Source organism: Trachymyrmex cornetzi, unplaced genomic scaffold, assembly GCF_001594075.2.
Source record: "Trachymyrmex cornetzi isolate Tcor2-1 unplaced genomic scaffold, Tcor1.1 scaffold657, whole genome shotgun sequence".
In the NCBI taxonomy this organism is placed as follows: Eukaryota; Metazoa; Arthropoda; class Insecta; order Hymenoptera; family Formicidae; genus Trachymyrmex; species Trachymyrmex cornetzi.
In genome coordinates this window covers 91,036-116,565 of record NW_017299978.1, presented here as the reverse complement: position 1 = coordinate 116,565, position 25,530 = coordinate 91,036, and the positions used below count along the sequence as shown (strand labels likewise).

At 32.4% G+C, this 25,530-nt stretch overlaps 1 protein-coding gene across 1 annotated transcript in view; it reads left to right on the top strand.

The window, feature by feature from the left end:
- Positions 1 to 8,518, top strand: part of mts (protein phosphatase 2 catalytic subunit mts) — a 10,957-nt gene extending 2,439 nt beyond the window's left edge. The window contains exons 2-6 of the mRNA XM_018516892.1: positions 1,425 to 1,634; positions 1,817 to 2,080; positions 2,182 to 2,354; positions 2,492 to 2,599; positions 7,248 to 8,518. Of these exons, the coding sequence (XP_018372394.1) occupies positions 1,425 to 1,634; positions 1,817 to 2,080; positions 2,182 to 2,354; positions 2,492 to 2,599; positions 7,248 to 7,320 (828 nt within the window). The 3' untranslated portion in view covers positions 7,321 to 8,518. The remainder of the gene's footprint in view (positions 1 to 1,424; positions 1,635 to 1,816; positions 2,081 to 2,181; positions 2,355 to 2,491; positions 2,600 to 7,247) is intronic.
- The last annotated feature ends 17,012 nt before the right edge of the window (positions 8,519 to 25,530 follow it).

The following is a 25,530-nucleotide window of genomic DNA, read 5'->3' as shown; positions in this document are numbered from 1 at the left end:
TGCACCAGTTTTATCAATGGAACATTAAACACTGAACTAGTTTTCACAGTGGAACAACACAATTGCACTCAGTGCGCACCAGTGTTGCACCAGTTTTTCCAGTGGAAAACGCTATAACATATATAAACTAAAAGTTATCCTGTCATGGTGAGCTCCCCTACATCGAGAATTTAAATGCTGGGATTAACCAAAAAAGAAAAAGAAAGGAAAAATGAAAAGGGGGAAATATTGAAAATGTCGAATTAGAAAATATAGAAACTAATTTATCAAAAAACTTTAAGAATATAATTAATTATCCCGCAAATAAGGACGCTCACCACGATTACAAAGCACCATATCGCAAACATTACCATGAATAATTCAAGAACCGGTTCCTGATTTGTTGGCCAGTCGGTATCAGACACAGTAAATTATTTTTTTTTCTGTTTTTTATTTTAAATAAGAAATTGATTTTGAAAACTTACTTAAAATATAAAATAAGAAATGTGTATTTTAAATAAACATTTTAAATAGTAAATACAGAATATTTTAACGATTTTGTTTATTTGAACATACGAATATTTTTTTATATATTATATATACATTTGTAAGTATTATGTTTCAGTTTTTTTAGTTAAGCATATAATTAATACTTAATAGTATTAATTTTCCGCCAATCAGGTGGAAAATTAACATGGATCATATGTGCGTATATCTCATACTCCACACACATGCTTATACTTCGTATACTTCATCATAAATATACTATCATTTAATTACTCACCGTTACTTTTACTTGCGGATCGGTGACGTACTGATATAATTTATTTAAAATAAAAAATATAAAATAGATTCCAGAAAATTATTTAAAATACAAAATTGATAAAAAACACAACTTATTTAAAATAAAAAATATAAAATAAGTTCCAAAAACTTATTTTAAATATTAAATAAGAAATAGGTCAAAAGAAGTTATTTAAAATAAATACTAAATAAGTTTTTAATTTTTTCTTTATTTAAAATATACATTCTAAACAAATTTATTTGAAATAAGGCCAAGCCCTGCTTATCATATCGGTTGATGATAGATCTTTACAACATTATCTGATGTGTCTGTGAAGATGATTTTTTGATTAAGTTTTTAAATATGGTTATATTATGTATGTAGGGAATAAGGCTTATTTGTTTTAGCTTGTTTTAGCTAAACTTTTATCTCCACAGTTTATCTTTCTCTTTTCTCCAATATGAAAAGAAAAAGAGGAAAGATGAAACATGCAAGAAGTTTCAGCTAAAAATAATACACTGTATGTATATATATATGTAAAATATATATACAGATACACTGTCTTGTACTTGTTGCAAATTAATCTACTTTTATTTTTAATGGTTTTGACAGCTATATATATGTGTCAGCAATAGTGTTTTATAATACTTAAAAATTTCAGGCGAAAGAAATTTTAGCTAAGGAATCTAATGTACAAGAAGTAAAATGTCCTGTAACAGTATGTGGAGATGTACATGGACAGTTCCACGATTTGATGGAATTGTTCAGAATAGGTGGTAAATCGCCTGATACAAATTACCTTTTTATGGGCGATTATGTTGATCGTGGTTATTATTCAGTTGAGACTGTCACTTTGCTTGTAGCTCTTAAGGTATAATATAGTATACAATTATTATATTTTTATTAAATTGTCATGCTTTATTAAACACTTAATGTATTATATTTAATTGTACAGCATATATATATATATATATATATGTACCTTAATTTCTTCGAAAAAAATAAGACATTTATTTATTTTTTCTTCCTCGGATTTGTTTTGTACAATTAAAGGTAAGATATCGAGAAAGAATAACCATTCTGCGAGGAAACCACGAATCAAGACAAATCACACAGGTGTATGGATTTTATGATGAATGTTTACGTAAATATGGAAATGCCAATGTATGGAAATTCTTTACGGATTTATTCGATTATTTACCATTAACGGCATTGGTCGATGGCCAAATATTTTGTTTGCATGGTGGTCTGTCACCGTCGATTGACACTTTAGATCATATACGTGCTCTAGATCGCCTTCAGGAAGTACCACATGAAGTTAGTATCAGCATTTGTAATGTTTGTAATAACTATTGTAATAATGGAACTTAATTTAGTGTTATAATTGTGTGTGTGTGTGTGTCTATTATTTAATACAGGGTCCTATGTGCGATCTGCTTTGGTCAGATCCAGATGATAGAGGAGGATGGGGTATTTCACCCCGTGGAGCAGGATATACTTTTGGTCAAGATATTTCTGAAACATTTAATCACTCCAATGGGCTAACACTCGTTTCACGGGCTCATCAATTGGTTATGGAAGGTTACAATTGGTATGAGTAATTTGATTCATTTAGATTAAAATACATATTTTTCTTCTATACATGTATAGTTTAACCAAGAATATTTTATAAGAAGTTTCTAATATACATATAATATTGCTTATAATGTGTACTATCTCTTCTTTCAGGTGTCATGATCGCAATGTCGTAACTATATTCTCAGCACCTAATTACTGTTATCGTTGTGGTAATCAAGCTGCAATTATGGAACTGGATGATGCTTTAAAATATTCATTGTGAGTATAACTTTAATACTTTTAATTGTAATGTAACATTTACTTGCAAATTATTCTATTGATCTATTAAATAATATGGAAGTTATAGTTTAGGCTCTAACGAATTAAATTATCCGGGTAATCACGTCAATAAGAGCTAACAGAGGTTATTGGTATGTATGTGTTTATTCGAATATAATATAAACTTGATTGCGCAAACGTTTTGATCCTTTGTTTAGGATCCTCTTCAATGCTATTCTCTCATCTATACCTATATCTCATAACGTTTACAACGTGAGTGTCAAAAATATTAAAATAAAAATCTATGTTACATTAAAATTCGTTTTTACATATAAAATTCGTTATAATAAATCGGTGTGTCAAGTTGTGACGTTCCTTCGTCCAACATAGTTCCTCATCAAATTGACAGATTTACTAAACAATGCAATTGATTACATGATGTAAATGTAAAATACATGTTATATTCAAAACTTACATGCTAAGCTATGTTAGAACGCTGTTGAGAGAAGTTGTCCGTTCGGTATGTGAATCTCATGTGAAAGAGTATGATAAACAATCGATATTTGTCACGCGATACAATTGTGGAGAGGGAGAAAGTCTCACATAGATAATACATCTGAGTATACCGGATCCAACAGATTATTTTTTTTTTTTTTTTAAGTTTAACCTATCTTTTTTGCTGTTTTATATGGATCATCTCAGATATAAGACGTCTTTGTAGACTTCTCTCATCATCTAGAACACAGATTCTCAATGTGGGCGTTATCATCCCCCGATGGGCGCTGAGGAGATCTAGGGGACGTTGGCAGTTCTAAGGGCAGTAGGAGGGCAAGCAAGTGAGCAAAAGAACGCGCCAGAGAAATTTAATCCCCTAAAATTTTTTTAAACAAACATTTAATTCTTAAACATTCCAGCATTATGGGTTGTGGCAAACAATTTTTTTTACATTTCCCTCATCCTAATTAGTTGGAACATGGATTTAGTATGGATACAAATCTTTTGAAGAAAAAGAGGAATCGACTGCAAATAGATTTAAGAATACTGCTGACAAAAATGGAACCAAATATAGATAGATTACTAGCTTTACACTAAACTCAAACTTCTCATTAATGATAATTTTTAAATATTTATAAATTTATATTATACTATAATTTTTTCATATTTTTTATTTGATTCTGTATAATTTTCGTTTTGTTGTTTTATTTAGAGTTTAGATGGAGTTTACTGTCAAGGGGATGCTGAACAAAAATTTTGAAAAGGGGGCGGCGAGCTAAAAAAGGTTGGGAAACTATGATCTAGAACCTTTACCACTTCTCAATCAAAATCATTGATTCCAGTTCGTGTTCCGTTATAACAGAATGTTGTTGAGTGTTCAAATTTATGTGACTTTTATGCTCGTTTATTCGTGTTTTTAGCATTCTGCTTGTTGGCCTACATATGATTCATCCCAATCTTTACATTTAATTTTGTATACAACATTTGTATGTGACCATATTGGTAGTTTGTCTTTTAGCACTTGAATAAATTTACTTATTGATTCCCGAATACGCCATGCATATAGTTTTATTATTCCTAAAAAGATTACTTATTTTTTTTATACGTTTGAGATAAAAGGTAATGTTAAATATATTTTTTGTTTGCTTTATTCAAGTACTAAAAGACAAACTACCAATATGGTCACATACAAATGTTGTACACAAAATTATATGTAGATATAATAGATTGTGATGCGTCATATGTGGACTAAATGAACAGAATGGATCTAAAAATATGGATAAAAACGAGCATAAGAACCACATAAATTAGAACACTCAACAACATTCTGTTATAATGCAACACAGACTGGAATCAATGCATGATTTTGATTGAGAAGAATTAAAGGTTTTGGATGAGGAGAGAATTCTACAAAGACGTCTTATATCTGAGACGTTTTACATCTATGATCCATATAAAACAGCAAAAAATGAGTTAAATTTTAAAAATAATACTGATTTGGTATAATCAGATGTATTATCTATAGTGTGAGACTTTCTCTTTCTCCACAACAATTGTATCGCGTGACAAATATCGGTTGTTTATCATACTCTCACATGATTCACATGTCGAACGGACAACTTCTCTCAACGGCGCACAGTGGGCCAGGAGCAGGGTTGGTAAAGACTAATGTTTTTTTTATGAATAAAACACATTATGTTTCTTCTTAAATGTTTTTGATGCTTTAAATATGCTTTAAACAGTACTATAAAAAACGTGTTTAAAACATATTAAAAACATCAATTAAGCATGTTTTAAACTGTTTAAAACATGTTTAAAACATATTTTTTACCAACTCTGGCCAGGAGACACCAGAAACTGGCCAAAAATAGCCAACAGTCATTGGCAGCATTCAATTTAGAAAAGTTACTATTGTTTTCCAAAGGAAGGTACATTTATGCAAAATTTCAGAATAATGCGATTATTAATTTTGTGTCTACATACTTTCTAATTTAGAAAATTGACTACAATTGTCGATTGATCGTTTTGACGCAAATAACATTCCTTGTGTAATATTTATTCTCCAATGTTATTTCATAATCAAAATTTCCATAAAATATAATTTCTAAATCGTTATCCGCAAGAAAAGTCGATTTGTTTTTAGAAGTAAGATTTAAAATATGCTCTTTTGCAGTATTCTGACATTAAACTATGTATCAATCAAAATCTCTTCTAATCTCCACTGCGGAATCCGATTTATAAATACTGTTGTACTTCTATGTTGGTTGACTTTCATATGTGATGCCACCAGTTGCTGCCTCTATTGATCCCAAGAAATAAAACAATTAAATTTTATCTCTCTGCAGGATGTAAATTCTTTGAAAATTCATAACGTTGACAATAAGCAACAAAAAAATAAATCCTTATGTAATAATAATTATTTGGATTTAATTTTAATAAACGTTATGAAAAAAAGAATATTCAGTAAAAAAATGTCTTTAAATTTATAATTTTTAAAATTATTAAAATTGATACTGTACTATAAGAATTCTTAGCATACATTTAAATTAAATCTTTTAAATAATTTATGTTTCTTTAAATAATTATTACTAACAATAGTAGGACTTATAACAGATTCGTACGCAATAATTATTAATAATCATATAAAAATAATATTTCATAAAATTACAAAAAATAAAACTACTATATTTTAAATGTGTGCGTGCGTGCGTGCGTGCGTGCGTGTGTATTTATTAATTTATTATGCGTTTATTATACAAATTGTTTATTATAATAATTTACATCATTAAAAAAAAAATTTTACTTTATTATCTAATTTGCTTGATACTTTAATATATGTAGATGTATAAAGGCGTCAGAGTTTTAAGTAAGTATGTTTAAGATACGAGGTTTTACACTTTTTTAACGTTCTGTTCCGCCATTTTGAATTTCTAAATTTTGAGTTCAGATTCGAAATCAACGACTATAAAAGCCTTAAGTACTGAATTTGATAGCGATTGTATTTTTAGGATTTTCGTGCTTCATGTTGGATCCACCATTTTGAATTTCTAATTTTTAAGTTTTTCAACATCATGGATCTCCCCCTGAATACTCAATTTAACAGCAGTTAGAGCACTTTTAGTACTTTTGGCCACTTTTTTTGGTCTTCTGGTTCACTGTGCGGCGTTCTAACATAGCTTAGGTCCAGTTCCACAACTCACGATTAACTCTTAACTGAGGTTCAATTTATTTCTCATCTCTTTCCAATTCTAGAATTAGAAAGAGACAATAAATAAGTAAAAGAGTTAACCGTGAGTTGTGGAACTGGGTCTTAGTATGTAAGTTTTGGATTTAACATGTATTTTACATTTATATCATCTAATCGATTGCATTGTTTAGTAAATTTGTCAATTTGATGAGGAATTATGTTGGACTTATGAAGGAACGCGTCACATTTTGACACATCATTAATTTATTATAACGAATTTTATATGTAAAAGCGATTTTTAATGTAACACAGTTTTTATTTTAATATTTTTGACACTTGCGTTGTAAGCGTTATGAGATATAGATATAGATGAGAGAATAGCATTGAAGAGGATCCTAAACGAAGGATCGAAACGTTTGTATAGTTAATTTTGTATTATATTCGAATAAACTCATACACACCAATAATTGGCTCTTATTGGCATGATCTATTAAACGCATATTGAATGCATGTCGCTACATTAAAATTTTTCTAAACAAATGTATGATAAATAATATTAAATTTTGTAGGATCATACATGTGATGAAATGTATGATAAAGTCTTTAAATGTAGAATAAGGTGGTAACAATTTCAAACATGGTACAATTCTGAACAAAATAAAATTTGAACCCAATTTTCGAGGTTCAACTTTGGTAACTCTCTCGTTGTGTATAAAAACAGAAACAATCAAACTGAAACTTTGAAAAACTTCGAAAAATTGGATTTTTATTTTATTTTGTTCAGAATTATATCATGTTCAAAATTGGACCGTCTCTGTATAATCATAAATGTATGTCATATTATATTTCCTTTATTGTTAAAAGATTTTACTGATATAAAGATGTTTACTGTTTAAAGACGTTAAAAATATGATGCAACTTTACTGATATAGGTATTATTATTAATTTTCTTTTGACTTTTTACAGCCTACAATTTGACCCAGCACCAAGACGTGGAGAACCACATGTTACCAGGCGAACGCCAGACTACTTCCTCTAAAGAACTAAACTTCAAGGCTAAGTGTCAAGGTAGGAGAATGGAAACGCGACTTTATAGTGACGCCAGACAGCATAACTTTCAATAGAACATCGCTAAATGAATGTGAGGCTCCGACATGTTTTCACACATACCACATATAGCCTCAAGTATTATATCATGGCTCACTTTGTGGTGTCTCATTGAGAGATAGAATAGATTACACGCACGTTCTGTGCGTGCCTTACATGATACATGTAGACACAACATTACTTGTACACTGAAAAGGAAAAAATAATACAATAATGTACACACGTATCGATTAAATTCATTTGTAGCATTGAGTTTTACAACTTTTATTATATCCGCTTGTATTTTTATTATAAAAGAAACTGAATTTATAATAATGCACACGTTTGCGCGCAATAGATAGAACAAAAATAACGATAAAATGGTATTGTTTTGTAATCTTGAATGATAATATTATAAAATTCGTTAAGAAAAATTTATTAACGAGGCAACATCATGTGTGTTTTAAACGACGGTTCGTTCTAACGAAGTTGATTGTCATACAAGATTTCAAGAAAATTTACCAAAATGGTTATAATTTATATTTAAAGATTGTCACGTTATTATTTGTGTGAATGGAGCATGAGATGTTCCACTTGAAAATGCAAGGTGAATTGATGCAACAGTAAATTGACATGCATAAATTGTGCCATATAAGGATTCAATAAATATAATTTCCAAATGTAAAATTCATTAAAAGATTTCATATGGCATTACATATATGAATTCATCAGAATCATGATGAGCAGTCGTTTCGTCAGAATTATAGTTGTTTCTACACAGTATTTATTTTTAAGCAAATGAAGTATACATTTTTATTTAAATAATACAGTAGTCCTCAAAAGGTGAATGTAAATCTCGTTCTTGTTGATGCAGCTTTCTATCTGTTAATAGGATTGTCCGTTTTGTCTCTCGGGAGCTGCTCTCTCCGAATGAACCCAGCATACTTGACATGTAGGATTCATACTACGTAATACCTACGACGTCCGTCATACGACATCGTATGACGGATGTACGTAGTGTGAATTCTACATTTCAAGTACGCTGGGTTCATTCGGAGCGACCCCAAGCAGCTCCCGAGAGACAAACAGAACAATACTAATGTATCCATAATATTATTTTTGCGAAATAACATACGTCTGTATAAAAAAGAAAAAGAGAATGATGTCTACATCTGTATTTGAAATGTTTTTACTTTATTTAAACAAAATGGTTATATTTAATACTGTACATAAAATTTAGTTGATTAGACTTATTTTTATATTATAAATTTGTCTTGTAATTTTAGACTGCAATATAAAATTGAGCTACACTGATTAATGATTAATCGTAAAAAATAATACGATACTTGTGCATCAATTCTATCTGCCTTCTAAAGTGAAACACATACTTTATATCGAGTGAATCTATGCACTCATCATGATTAAATTAAAAAAAAAATTGTTTGCTTGTAAACTGATCTTTTTACTTATCAATGGATATAAAATATGCTTCTGATAAATAAACATGTGTAATGCAAGCCAAAGCAACCCAATGTCAAATTTTATATTCAATTTTATGTTAAATACAGGAACAATTTGTGTACAATGAACATTAAAAAAGAAACACATGAAGAAATATTTATAAAAAGTAAGCATTACAATTCGAATATAGTGCATAATGAAACAAATATAATTAACAAACATAGCGATGATGAAGGATGACAAGGCAAACATGAAATGTGTTAGATGCACATTATAGCAATTAACTAAGATTGTAAAATCCATATACAGTATAGGATGCAGCGCGGGATTAACGCGAGCCTTCTGCACAATGCAGGCTGAGCATTTTTTCTTTTTTTTCCGTTTTTTATTATACAATATACATAATATTCTTTAAACTACAATAATAATAAATTTTTCTATAGAATAAAAAATGCACTTGTAGTATTATATATATATATATATATATGATGCGATGGAATTTGAAGGTATATTTGAAGAAATAATAGACATCAGCAATTATTATAACTAATTTTATATCTGGTCTATTTATTGCCCTCTTATTACATATTGACCTTCATACAACGGATGAAATTAATATAAAATATTGAAATACTACTACACATACACACAGGCACGCATGCGCGCACGCACGCACGCACACACACACGCACCACACACACACACGCACGCGCGCGCACACACACACACACACACACACACACACACACACACACACACACACATTCAGTACCCCCCATAAGTTTGGGAACACCTACATTTTACAGGAAAGCCATTACATGATAGAGCGATCTGTACATGTTTTTGGTTTAAGCACTTCATAAGACGTCTAAATGATGATAAACATTTATCTAGAACACCTATAAGCTTGTACATGCCGAAGATATGTTGGACAATCATTTCACAGCGTCGAAGCGCTCAAGATAGAATTTCGCACTTTGGTCTATTGTTTATATGTATGTGTCACTTGTTTTGCAACGTTGTATTTGTATTCGTTGTATATATACGGGTCATTTAATTGTAGTTTAACGGTTTCTATAAAAGTGATAAACTATTTGAGTCGTAAGTTGATTTCAGACTCCGTAAAAATTGTAAAATGGCCCCGAAGATTTCGTATAAAGCGCATTTTAATTAAAATTCCATATTTTAATAGCATGTTATTAAATCTTTAATTGAAAAAAGACGAAATAAAAGTACATACATACGTATGTTATTTATATTATAGATAACGTACGTATGTATGTACTTTTATTTCGTCTTTTTTCAATTAAATAATGATTTATAAATCTGTAAAACGTAGGGTGTTCACAAACTTATGGAGGGGGTACTCTGTGTGTGTGTGTGTGTGTGCGCGTGCGCGTGGGGGCGCAGTGCGCGCGCGCACACACACACACATTACTGTATATGTTACGGGCAATGTGATTAATGCGGGCGTTATACATAATGGCCGGCCAATATGGATAATGCCCGCTTGTTTTGGGCAATGTGAATAATGTAAGTAAAAATGTTCAAATTAATAAAATTGACCGGTCATTATGAATAATGCCCATGGACTAATGGGAAATGTGATTAATAGATTGAAAGTCTAAAAATATCATTATAAAAAATTGAGATAAATGTTTACTTTTACACAGCCCGCTCCAAATGACTTTTTACCGATCTCGATGTTAATCTTGACCTTCAAAGAGGTCATTGATTTTTTCCATCGCTTGTCATTCATTAAAAAGTTATGAACAGAGCAATTTTTATTATTTCAGGTGAAAGTCGTGCGCCCCTAAGTGGGGGAGGAGGAGGAGGTGGAGTCGCTTCAAGTGAAAGTTATGGTGGAAGGGATAAGGGTGGCACCCAGTTGGACACGGCTCAATTGGACACGAGCCACTCACAGCGCTTGAAACTACAAAGCTCCTAAGCACCGATTGCTGTGATTGGTGATGTCCAATCGAGCCGTGATCAATCGGGATCACCCCAAGGGATAACATATGATGTGTGCAGTTGGACAATGTCTCTTTTTAAACCTCTGCCGTCTATGAACTGTTCGCAGTGTGAGTAGCTACCGTTTGAAAACTGGCTCAGTACAGTTTTCTAACTGTGAAACGATAAACATGGGGTGGTAGTTATAGTCCGTTTTTATTTTAAAACTGTCTTAAATAATGTCTTAAGATGGACTTAAGACAGTCTTAAGATGTCATAAGTCAATCCGAGAACTGTATTAGCATTTTAAGACATTATTTAAAACAGTTTTAAAATAAAAACGGACTATAAATACCGCCCCATGTTTCGCGTTTCACAGTTGGTAATCCATGTACACTACAGACGAAGCGGGGCAAAAGTAGACGTGGTTTGGCCGAACTGCACACACCATGTAATACTTTCACCATGGTGGAAGTTGTGCGCCCCCATGCAGGGGGGAGGTGGAGTAGGAGCAAAGAGATTGTATATATAGAGTAGGCAAGGCATAGGGGCCCCTGTAAGTGGAAATGTTAGACAGTAGAAAAGGAAAGAATACGGGATGGCCATTTTTATCTTTGTCTAATGTTGCGCCGCACATGGAACTTTGAAAGCTGAGTGGGGCGGCATCGATATATTGCTCTCCTGAAATCTCCCCTCCCCCTTAATAGTGAAAATCAACAGCGCATGCGCGATTAAACAAGGATGCTGATGGCCATCTCGTTTTCTGTTTCTTTCTATTCGCTCACATTCTTAACTGGCTCCCCTACTCTATATATACAACCTCTTTGGATAGCAGTTGCTTCGCATGGAAAGTCGTGCACCTCTTGGCAAGGGACGAAGCGAATCCACCACATCTCTCCTCCCTCCTGCTTGGGGACGCATGACTTCACCTGAAGCGACTCCCATCCGAGTTCCCCCCTGTTTGGGGGCGCATGACTTTCACCTTTCCCTGTCAAGGGAAATATGTACCTTATGTTTAAAAATTGTGTGTTGTTCATAAAAATTGTTCTGTTCATAACTTTATAATGAATGACGAGCGACGGAAAAAATCAATGATCTTGACCTCCTTGAAGGACAAGGTCAACATCAAGATTAGTGAAAAGTCATTTGGGGCAGGCTGTGTAAAGAACTAAAGGCAAACATTTATCTCTATTTTTTATAATGATATTTTCAGACTTTCAATATATTAATTACATTTCCTACTAGTCCGTGGGCATTATTCATAATGACCGATCATTTGATCAATTTGAACGTTTTTGCTCACATTATTCACATTATTCACATTGCCCAAAACAAGTGGACATTATCCATATCGACCGGCCATTATGTATAATGCCCACATTAATCACATTGCCCGTAACATATACATACTCGTATATATTAAATGGACAAGAGAAAAGAATTTTTTTTTAATCAGCCTCTACTCAAAAGCTTCCATTTCATGCCAAAACAACACCCCTAAATTTCTATCAAAAAATAGTATGATTTAGAGGTCGTTAGCGAACGATCTTTAAATAAAAATTTCGATTTTCCTTAATACATGTTTGATTTGATGCAAAAATGGCTTAATCTGGATTTTAAATGTAGTACTGTTTCTTGGTCGCTGAACACAATGGAATAATTCATTTAGCTTTACGATATACGCCTTAAGAAATATAGTTAATGTGAAAATTAATGTAAAATTAATTAATGTGATTAATGTGAAAAAATGATCAAATTTCGAATTCAAGATCGATTTTAGCAAAGTTCCAAGCGTTCAAATGGGTCGTTTCTCCCCTCAAATAGTAAGTCTGTTCCCTCAGAACAAGAGCCAGTTAGAATTTTGTTGGGACCTCCTATAAAAGTTTAAGCCTTTAAAAGTTGCATTTAACAGGATTATTAAACGTTTTTAAGGATTCAACGAGCTATAATTAGGTGTGACAAAATAAAATTTATTTTTCACAATTATATTTTTCGACGATAAGTTTCAAACGGTACGTTTCGACTATACTTAGTGTCCTCATCAGCCGCAGAAAATATAATTATCTCAAAATTATATCAAAATTGAATTAACATTATGAGGATCATCTCACTTTTGATTTATAATAGACGGTATAACGCAACCGTATTATATTTTGTCAAAGGACCCCGCACTAATCCTATATGAAATTGGGTTTCGATTAAATCAAATGGTTTTCTCATATGTTATAGCTTGTGACCTGCTGAACAAAACCTATAAGTTTTAGCGAAAAAAAATGAACGCGCGCGCGAGACCGGACCCCTACCATGTCCATGTCGTTGGTCCTGGATTATGCTAAGAGTAGGGAATTGCACTACATATTCTGTAACAGTTTGTTTTATACATGTATACATACTTGGACATAATATATGATAGTATGTAATGCTATATGGAATATAATTATATATAGCACCATGGTATAATCATATAAGGAACATAAAATGTCCGGAGACGGTAAAATATCTCGAAAACTACAAGTTTTATAAAAAAAATGTATTGTATAAAAGTTGTAGAGTTTAAAAGTTTAAAAAGGTCTATCCACTAGGGTGCGTTCAGGAATTCAAGATATTGGTAGAGTGAGGTAAACTCTGAGGGCATCCTAGAGTGATCTAGGCTGCGTTCAGGAATTACACCCAGATAACTCTAAGCTATAGATTACGTTACGTATATTATAGCAAAAATGCACCCTAGAGTTATCTAGGCATAATTCCTGAACGCAGCCCTTGTCGAAGAAGTTTCTGAACGCCTTGGGTGATGCAATTAAGGTGTCCCTGTCTGTTAGAAATGAGAAGATTATAAAAAGTTAATTGCTATTGTAATAAAGATTTTCCAGTCGCACAACTTCAAAATCAGTTTTATTTATCATTAAATTTTCCATTTTTTTTCTTCAAAAAGAAGTAAACCTTTTTAATTGTAGAACTTGACCAGTCTTTGGCCTATTAGGCACGTGATTTTGCAATGCGCATGCGGGGCGATTTTTACCCAACTCAAAAGTAGGTTGACGATAGAGTGATCTCGGAGTGACCCAAAATGTTTCTGAACGCTTTGGGTAAATTATATCTGAAATTTCTGAACGCCCAAGGCGCACACTAGAGCACTCCAGAGTTATCTAGGCGTAATTCCTGAACGCACTCCTGGCTTCATCAGTTTGACTTTGGGTGACGTCGCCAAGGTCATGACACCGTCCACACGGATTTTTTAAGTGAGAACCCCCCTCCCACTTTTTCTTCCATTTTCTTATAGTCCTTGTTGAGACCTTCTTAAAACACTAATTTATTCATTTTAGGTTAGTCGTTTAGAAGTTATTGAGCATTTCATGGTGAAATGTCAGCAACTTTAGGTGAATCAAACACGAAAACTGTTCATTTTTTTTTTCGCCAAAACTAGGTTTTGTTCAGCAGGTCACTATCTATAATATATGAAAAAACCATTTGATTTAATCGAAACCCAATTTCATATAGGATTAGTGCGGGGTCCTTTGTCGAATAATAGACGAAGTAATAATAAGTCATCAATTCAAATCAATTCATCGGTTAACAGCGAGTTGGGCAGTCAGTATAAGTAAAAGAAAATTTCTAGTAGTATAGATGTAGTTTGATGTCAAATTATACACTACGCAACAAAATTATTGCAACAAAATTTTTCATCGAAATTTTATTATTTTTCAAATGCGCATAACTCGGTCAATTTTCATCGTATCAATACGATTTTTTTCATTTTGTAGGTAATTATCTGTACTTTAAGAAAAACTTGATGCAAAATTAGGTGCAAGTCGATGCCGCATCTCCATGTTTTGATAAAGCCCAAGCATTTTTTTCTTAAAAAATTTAATTGTTTGACGCGCTACCTGGATCGCCCCGATTTTTTTTCGAACATACCACATAGACCATTGTAAAGTGCACTTTTCAACAAACAATTTGAAAAAAAATTTGAGTCTACGATTTTTTTTGATCGAGTAATGCCATTTTGAAGTTATTCGGGCGTTTTTAACGAATATCGCGATAGAGTCAAATGCCGAAACCTCATTATGGGGAAGGATCCGTATTGAACATTAATTTTATTATGCAGAGTAAATAGTAATAAAAAAATACAGAAAAGCACAGGATATTTTATTTTCTTACTAAAAATGCCTCGGCTTACCGAAATTCAATCTGCTCAAATTGTGGCCCTGCTAGAGGCGGGATTGAGTCAGAGCGCCGTAGCAATAAGAATGGGTATTAATCGCTCGACGGTATCGCGTGTTTTTAGTCGGTACCAAGAAACAGATTCTTATCGTCGGAGGCCTGGTCAAGGTCGACCTAGGGTAACTACGAATCGGAAGGATCGCAACATTGTCAATGAAGCTTTGCGCGTCCCAACAAGGGTTGTGCGACAAATCAGGAATGAACCAGGCAGACGAATTAGTACTCAAACGATAAGAAGATGCCTTCACGAAAAGGTTTAAAATCACGAATTCGTGCTAGAGTGCCCATGTTGACAACAGTGTATCGGCGAACTCGTCTACGTTACGCCCGTAATCATCGAAACTGGACGGCCAGACAGTGGAGAAATGTGTTGTTTACAGACGAATCTCGATCTGTTTGCGAATGATGCTAGGATCCGAATTTGGCGACGTAGACGAGAGCGTTTTGAAGCGAATCATATTGATCCAACTCGAGCGTTCGATGGAGGATCCATTATGATATGGGGTGGAATATCAATGAACCATTGAACAGATCTAGTGATTCTCCAACCCCCAGAATTCTCAGCGGTACGTTACATAAACGAAGTTTTGCGTCCTTGCGTGATTCCAATGCGTCGACGAATAGGTCGTGATTTCATCTTGATGCAGGATAATGCACTTCCCTATGTTGCGAGGGTAACTCGTGAGTACTTGGCAATAAACAATATACAGTTACTGCCTCATCCATCTAACAGCCCAGATCTCAATCCTATTGAGCATGTATGGGACATAATGGGTAGAAGATTACGTAACTTGGAGAGGCCTCCTGCTAATCAGCAAGAGCTTGAGAGAGCTCTACATGAAATCTGGCACGAGATACCTCAAGATTCGATCAGAGCATGCATTAATATGCAAGAACGTTTAGGAGAGGTTATCCGACGCCGAGGTGGCAATACACGGTATTGAATGCCTCTAACACTTGACCGCTCTGGCATTAGGCAAATAGGGTTTGGAGTCAGAATATTGTGGAAGTGACGAGCCACGGGGTCCCTAATTTGATAATTACATAATCGGCCCTTTTCAGGGCCAAAATGATGCGTAAAGTCCGACCAGCAACCTTCTCGCGGTACGTATCGAATAATGGTAATGCTGGCGGTATTCGTTAAAAATGCCCGAATAACTTCAAAATGGCATTACTAAGTCAAAAGAAATCGTAGAGACTCGAATTTTTTTTCAAATTGTTTGCTGAAAAGTGCACTTTACAATGGTCTATGTGGTATGTTCGAAAAAAAAAATCGGGGCGATCCAGGTAGCGCGTCAAACAATTAAATTTTTTAAGAAAAAAATGCTTGGGCTTTATCAAAACATGGAGATGCGGCATCGACTTGCACCTAAGTTTGCATCAAGTTTTTCTTAAAGTACAGATAATTACCTACAAAATGAAAAAAAATCGTCTTGATACGATGAAAATTGACCGAGTTATAAGCATTTGAAAAATAGCAAAATTTCGATGAAAAATTTTGTTGCGTAGTGTATAAGATGGTCGTACATGCGTCCTTAACAATATTGGTAGATAAACTAAATAGAATAATAAATAATATCGTCAAATTGAAGCTATAAAGAGATATCGTTACAGATTAAAAACTTAAATATGTCTTAAACAATTAAAATTATATAGATAAAACAATGATAATTTATAAATTTACGTATAAATATATATATATATAATTTGAATCAAAGCAACAACAGAATATAAATAAAATTGCTTTGAGTTATATATAAACCAATTAACAAAGTAAATAGAATTGTACATAATTATTATGGAAATAGAGAGTAAAAATTATGCAACACTTACAATATTCATGAAGGCAAATAAAATAATATATGTTGACAAGTTTGCAGCTGTCTATTACGATTACGAAGTAAAAGAGTCGGTTACTGTTCCGTGATACAAGATCTTGACTGTGAGAGAGTTTAAACGCAAATGATACTTCATGTGTGTCAGAATGTCAAAAGAACAAAGAAATTAAGCGCTATCGTTTTTGTTATTGTTCGAGATTAAATTTAACAGATAAACATATATGTCATCTAGAGATTCGGTCTTTTTTTAAATTTATACCATTTAACTGTTCTTTTATATGCAGTGTTTCAGAAATGAATCTTTTATTATAATTTGATTCACTATCCATTATTCTTACATTCTTCCGATCAAATCTATGACTGCATTGCAATAGGTACATGTTCCGTTATAACCTACTCTAAGTTTTTTATTTTGCAATAGACAGCTGCAAACTTATCAACATATATTATTTGTATTTGCCTTCATGAATATTGTAAGTGTTGCATAATTTTTACTCTCTATTTCCATAATAATTATGTACAATTCTATTTACTTTGTTAATTGGTTTATATATAACTCAAAGCAATTTTATTTATATTCTGTTGTTGCTTTGATTCAAATTATATATATATATATTTATACGTAAATTTATAAATTATCATTGTTTTATCTATATAATTTTAATTGTTTAAGACATATTTAAGTTTTTAATCTGTAACGATATCTCTTTATAGCTTCAATTTGACGATATTATTTATTATTCTATTTAGTTTATCTACCAATATTATTAAGGACGCATGTACGACCATCTTATATAATTTGACTTCAAGCTGTATCTATACTACTGGAAATTTTCTTTTACTCATACTGACTGCCCTTTCTCACTGTTAATCGATGAATTGATTTGGATTGATGACTCATCATTACTTCGTCTATTATTCGACAAATTTGACTAAATATAATATGGTTGCGTTATACCGTCTATTGTAAATTCGAAGATGAGGTAATCCTCATAATATGTTAATTCAATTTTTATATATGTGGTATTTATACAGTACAAAACTTACCCTTTTAAAAAAGGGGAGAAAAAGGCACTAAGAGTGCGTATTCTTCGGTTCTTCGGAAAACAAAGTGTACTAAATTGATTAATTCATATACTATTTCTAAGAAGATGTTAAACACTACGAAATGCATGAGATATCAGCATACATTTACCTTTTTAAAAAAAGCTAAAAAAGCGCTGTGGATACGTGCTCTGCAAAAAAAAAATTTTATTAAATTAAAATATATGATGATATTTATCATTCTATTTAGTTTATCTACCAATATTCTTAAGGACGCATGTACAACCATCCTATATAATTTGACATCAAGCTACATCTATGATACTACTAGAAATTTTCTTTTACCCATACTGACTGACCTTTCTCGCTGTTAACCGATGAATTGGAATGAGTACGTTACACAAACTTATGTTTTCACTAACACAGTACGTATAGGTATACAAACTCATGTTTTCACTAACGCATCGCACGATCCCAAACATGACGTTGATCAATCACGAGGGTGAATCGTTTATGTCTCGACTCTGATTATAGTGACTCTAGAAAAATGTTATAATAAAGTACTAAAATATACATACAATAATAACGTAAGTATGTATTAAGACATAAATAATGTCTATAATATGTAGGATTAAAAGAAATTTAAAAACAAAATATGATGGGAGTAAGTATAATCAATACGACTACGTGCGAGTCAGTAAAATAATGTCTATAATATATAGGATTAACAATTTTAGGAACAAAATACGATGGGAGGAAATAAGATCAATCTGAATACGTGCGAGCGAGTAATACGGTGTGCAGATTAGAATTAAGTATAGAACATAAGTATTTAAGTTTGGAATTCTTTTGTGTGCGTTGTGAAAATTATTAGGTTTAACTGTAGTACTGCAATACCATTGTAATTTTTATAAAATATTCACTATTCAACTATCTTTTTAATAAATGTAGCATTCAAATTAAATTCATTATTACGTTTGAACGGTTTTTATTGTTTCGTTTTTAGGTCCAGCAGCGCCATACAAGTGTTTTTATATGAAACTTTTTTTATTTAAATTTTTTATTTTTTTCTGTTACATCCTTAATTCTCTGTGATAACTCTTGGGTTGAAAAGATAACGCAATTTGGATATCATTTTTTAATTTCATACAATAGAGTTTTGTTCAAGGATTATATATGATTTGGATTAATCGAGGTAACAATTTTTAAAGATTAGAATGTAACGCTAATTATTGATATCTTTTATATACCTGATACGTACCGTTCAAATTAAGTACAATTTTTATTTATGGGATTTTAATAGATACAAAAATACGTATCACCTAGGTTTCATCATATATTTTAATTTAATAAAATTTTTTCTTGCAAAGCACGTATACACAGCGCTTTTTTACCTTTATTTAAAAAGGGAAATTATGATATTTCATGCATTTCGTAGTGTTTAACGAAAGAACGTAGTGTCTTAACTGTACAAATTTAAACTTTGGGTGGCCTGTTTATCAGAGTTTTAAATAGAACGAGTAAATATTGATCAATAAAATAATTCGTAAGGTATATGAAATTAAATTTAAAGGAATCATAAGGCCTAACTATGAGTACAGACATAAGTCACGGTTAGAATTACTCTTTTTGGTAACTCATTTAATTTTATTCCTTTTTTCAAACTATAATTTATACTTAACATAGACCTGCGGCATACGATACTTGTTTTCCTGCTACATTTTTTGCAACCTTTGAAAGGTTTAGCAGTCATTCATCACACGTTAAAAAGTTATTAAAAATGAAATAGAGAATTCAATTCCGATGACGCTGACCTTGACATATTTTGTCAAGGTCATGACCCCGAGTGACCATTGGACAGTTTCAATAGGCGACCGTTGCTTATTAAGAAGATATTAAAATTAAAATAAACAATTTACCTCCGATGACCTTGACCCTCCCACACATTAAGAGGGTCATCACATTGGACAATCTTCGGAAGATTGTAGCAATAACCCATCACGCGTTACAAAGTTATAAAAAAAATTAAAATGACCTTGACTTATTGTTCTGAGTGATCATCGAACAGTTTCATCAGTCGACCGTTGATTGTTAAGAAGATATTAAAATTAAAATGGACATTTGACCTCCGATAACCTTGACTCTCTAATACATTATGAAGGTCATGATTGTGAGTGATCATCGGACAGTTTCATCAGTCGACCTTTGATCGTTAAGGGGGGGTACTACCTTTGAGGTTTCAAAAAATAGAAATTTTTTAACTGTAATTTTTTAACTGTATAATCCCATTAGAGCCAATATCTTGCATCGCCTTACTTCCTCGCTAAGTTTTCCGAGCAGCGTCGCACAGCACAATTTCGCAGGTAAAAGGGAATTTGAATTTCCAGAAATAGGTTTTGGCAGATGACTACAGATATCGCCACGTATTATAAGTTCAGGTGGCGTCCTTTATGCAGACTAAAGGTACAATTCCGATTTATAAGTTTACGAACAAAAAATCAGTGCTAAAAACTTTAAACGCTTTTTTCTCAAAACAAGGTTTTAAAAAACGGTGTACATAACTTTCATAATTCTGAACCGATTCACTTGAAATTTGCACAGATTTCTCTCAGATGTTTAATCTAAAGAACTACGTAGGATTTTTGCGATATATTGAAAAACTTTTTTGTTATTAACATTTAAAGATGGAAATTTTTGGTCGAAAATCGTAATTTTTTTTCAAACTGACCATTTTTACAAAAATGAATATTTTGAAAAAATCCTATGTACTTCTATAGCTTTAAGTATGTAGAACATAAAATTCTTTGGATTATTGTTCCAGATCCAATGACATACAAAATTTCGTGTACACCGTTTATGCACTCACTGAAAAAGGAGGCTCAATGGTTCTACTATAACGCCGCCATCTTGTGAGATGAAAATTAAAAAAAAATTTTTTTGTATTTTCAAAACTTTATAAATTAATATAAAGCCCTTTAAAATGATTTTTGATTGACTTTATTAGTTCACTGCAAAAAATTGCCAAATTTAAGTATCATTTTCAAGCCTCAAAGGTGGTATCCCCCCTTAAGAAGTTATTAAAAAGTAAAGTAAAAAGGTTGAGATTGCCATCTGTCGACTGAATTCGAATCGTAATCCATGGGCAAACGATGTGGATGTTGACGATAACGTTTCTTAAAATTCATAAAAATTTGGAACTTGTTGCAATATCTACACTTGTAGGACAAATAGAAAAAGAATAAATGCACTTTCATTACACAATTTGGGTACAAGCTATCGATTGACCATGCATAGAATTTGATCGGCATAGCCGTCATTGAGATATAATAATCGTGATCTCAGAAAACTCATCGCGTCGCGTAAAGATACCCGATAGTATCTCGTGCTAAAACGCTTCGCGTTTCCTTAGCGCCGAGCCACTACCGTGTCTCTGAATTTTCTGCGGCTAATGAGGACTAAGTATAGTCGAAACGTACCGTTTGAAACTTATCGTTGAAAATTATAATTGTGGAAAATAAATATTTTACTTTGTCACACCTAATTATAGCTCGTTGATCGTTGAATTTGTTGACCTGGGTTTACTATTTATTAATCTGTTGTAAGTTATACGAACGTAAAGAATGAAATTGTTTTCAATTTATGTTTTAATATTGTTTTTAAGGAAAAAAATTTTTTTTTACAAGTATTGAAATATATTGCTTTGTCGTTTTTGACATCCTCAAATCGAATGCCTCAATTTGACAATAAAACACTTTTTATTAGAAAATGAATTGAGTACATAATACAAAAAAATATGATTTAATTAGTTGAAATAAACTACATATATCAAATAAGAACAAAAATAAGAATGGAATTTCAATGGAATCGTAATTGATGATCCAAATAATTCAATAAATATATTATCGAAAATTTTGATAATGAAGCAAATAAATTTCCGAAAAATACATTTACGTATTAAATCTTGCAAATTTTCGTATTAAACCTTGCGAATCCAACATTCGCTCTATTTTGAACACGATGAAAAAATTTAACTGATATATCTCACTGACAAGGGAAGTTCCCAGATGTTTAATTAATTTGGAAAAAGTATCGGTTAGAAGTTATAGTATTCTACCCCCTATTAACTAAAATGAGTGTTATTCGCTCGGAAAATTTGATATTTGTTAGAAAACTGGATTTAAAGTCTGCTATAAACGACTCTAAAAATATGTTTAAATAATATTTTTTCGTAACTTTTTTTTACTTTTTAGCAGGCGCGGATTTATGTATTTTGCCGCTTGGGGCTGAAAATTAGCTGCCGCCCCTTGTACAGGTAGTGAAAATTAGAATTTTTATAAGAAATGCATAACGCGATCTGAACATGATGATTCCTAAGTGTAACAACTGTTAACTTAATAAGTCTAATGCTTGTGCAAAATAAATCCCAAATGTAACAGCTTTTAACCTAATGTAACTTGTCAACTTGTATAATATTGTGAAAAAACCTACGTGTATTAGCTGGTATTATAATTGATTATTTATTATATTAAATGAATTATTAAATACCACTCAGAGTGTGCCACGAGAAGGCTACACGATAGGACTTCACACTCCGGTTTTTTGTTTTTGTTTTTTGGGTTTTTTGTTTTTTTTTTAATTTTTTAAAGTTTATTTTTCATTGAGATGTTGATTTTGACTATAAAATGTTAAATAAAGGTCCTTTAATTGTGAATTACTTCTTCAATTATTACTTATTTTATTATCTTTCTACGCGATTGAGCATCAGCAAATGAATCAATTATATCATCATAATTTATACGTTTTGCGATTTCTGACTCATTTGTAAGAACTGCTGAACAGTTGAGACGTTCAGCACACATCGTAGATCGGAGATAATTTTTAACGCGCCGTAATACTGAGAAAGATCTTTCTGCTGAACAGTTTATTACAGATATGCTTAAGAAGATTCTAAGTACGATGTCAATGTAAGGATACACTTCTTGGAGGCCTTTATCGTATATCATGTTGCACATCTCTCGAATAGTGCTTGGAGGTTCATCTAAATTTTTTAAAAATCCAAAGAAATGGAGACACTCATTTTGAAACGATTCTGAAAAAAAAATCTGCTCAACTTTTCATAGACTGCTTTTCGACGTTCTAACTCTGCAACTATTCTATCAATTGTGACATAAAAAGTATTGATTTTAAAGTTTTCTCGTCCGATGAATTTGGTTTCAAAATTTCGTGATTCGTCGTCTTGGAGTTTTCTTATCCTTTTTCTTTTTGATGTATCTTCATACTCTGTAATAAATGATTTTTTAAGAGCAGCATTTTCGTAGATATCAAAAGCTTTCCTAATACTTTCAACATAGTTTATTAGTGAACCGTATAGTTCTGCTACAGTATAAAGATCAATGTCAACTGCTTGGAGCTTCTTGCTAGAAAAATGAAATCTCTGTAATAAATTATCCCATACTGAAGAAAGAATAGCTGTTTCAAGACGTTGTAGTTGACGGAGGTAACCTGAAGCCTTACATCGAGTACAAGATTTTTCTGTTTCATCTTCTGCAATTGATGTAAGAACCTCAATCACTTCATTCCAATCTTTATTAAGACTCTGACACGCGTCATAACGGGCTGACCATCGTGTTTGTGACAAGCCTTTTAAAGTTCTGTTTTCACGTTGTGTTAAATGTCTCTATAATATTTCCCAGCGATTAGTAGAACTTGAAAAAAATACAAACAAATTTTGAAGAAGAAGAAAAAAGTCATTACTTTCTTTATAACAACTTGCTGCATGTTCTCCAACTAAATTCAGGGAATGAGCTGAGCAGAGAGAGTATACAGCATTTGGAGAAATTTCATTAATTCTAGCTTGTAATCCGGAATATTTTCCAGACATATTCATGGCATTATCATATGATTGACCTCTACAATTTGCAATGTCGATATCAAAAACCGCAAGCACAGTGACAACAGCATCAAAAAGTTCGATTGATTTATGACCAGCATTCGGAACAAAACACAGAAACCTCTCTACAGGATGTCAATTTTCCAGAACATATCTCACAATCACTGCAAGTTGATCGGTATGAGATATGTCTGGACTTGAATCTACTATAATAAAAAAATACTTGGCACTCTTTAATTCTTTAATTATTTGTTTCGTTACTTCTTCAGCCATTAACTTAACGAACTGTTCATATGTAGTAGAAGATAAATACGAAGTGTGGCCTTGACCTGGATTACCGTACCTAGCTATATGCTCTGCCAAAAAAGGATCGAATTCAGAAATAAGTTCAAGACACATTATAAAGTTACCACTGCTTGACGAACCAAACTTCTCGATATGACCTCTTAAAGGTAAACCTGCAGTTACCAAAGCATGGACACTGGCTACAACCCGTTTTGAAACGTTGCGCCAGTACTTTTTCTCCGTGTCTATTTGATGAGAAAAATGTGTATCAATTTTTCCAAGAGTGTTTGATCGCATTTTCATTTCTAACACACACGACTTGTGTTCAAAAGAATTCTCGTGATTTTTCAATGTATCATTGCCATGCTTCCAGTCGTCAAATCCTTCTTTTGCTATTTTTGTAGTTCCACCAAATAATTGACAAGGAACACAAAACACGGAACCAGAACTTTATGAGTACATTAAATACGATCGCTTTACTATTTGACCATTGACAAGTTGGGTTTTAAATAAAGATTCATTTAAATATCGATATTGCTTACCACAAAGTCTCTTTGAGCGGGAAAAATCAAAATTTTTATCACGAATATCTTGGTTAATTCCATGCTGCAAAACGTATTCACGTGTAGCATTGTTTACTACCCATAACGCTGGATCCTTTACAATCACATTAGAATTAACTGCAAAATTATTACTTTGATTGATATTAAGGGGGGAAATAGGGTTACAGACTTCAAAATTTCGAATTTTTGGAACTAGCATGAATCGATAGTATTACTATTCAAGAATGTGTTCCCAAAATTTCAAAGCGAAATTCGAAGTCCTTCCCAAGTTATGAGAATTATACGGAGCGCGCTCGAGTTTACTACCTGACGCTGTAGCAGGCCTCGAGACAAAAGAAGCGAGAAAAGCGCGAAAAGAAGAAATGTTGGCCGCAAATCTCGCTTATGAAGAAGAAGAAGGCTTGCTACATGGCGCAGGAATCGCTGACTAAAAGGTAGGAACTTCGTATAATTCAATAAAAGCCATAAACATTCAGTTTTTCATAACTTTTTTTCAAACGCGTTTTTCGCGAAACGACTTTTTTTCGGCTTGCATGACGTCTAGCTCAAAAAATAATGAACCAATTTTAAAAAACCAAAGTGATTATTGTTCGTTATTAAATTGTCTTCAACATGAACCTCCAATCGGAATGAAAAATGGGTTTTAAGTGCATTTTTAAGGGCAAATAAGTGAAAAAAAAAACGGTGAAAATTGATGGTTTTTTTTCAAACTTGCGCAATTTCTTCAATTTTCGATTTTTTTAGCCGATTTGAGGTTCATATCGAAGAGAAACTTGTAATAAACATAAAAATTTTTTGATTTTTGATTTTAGGTGGAAATTACGACCTCTACATGTCACGCAAGCGACATGTTCGTGCGGCGAACGTCCACGGGTTGCGGCCTACAACTGCTCTATTTTTAAATATAATGA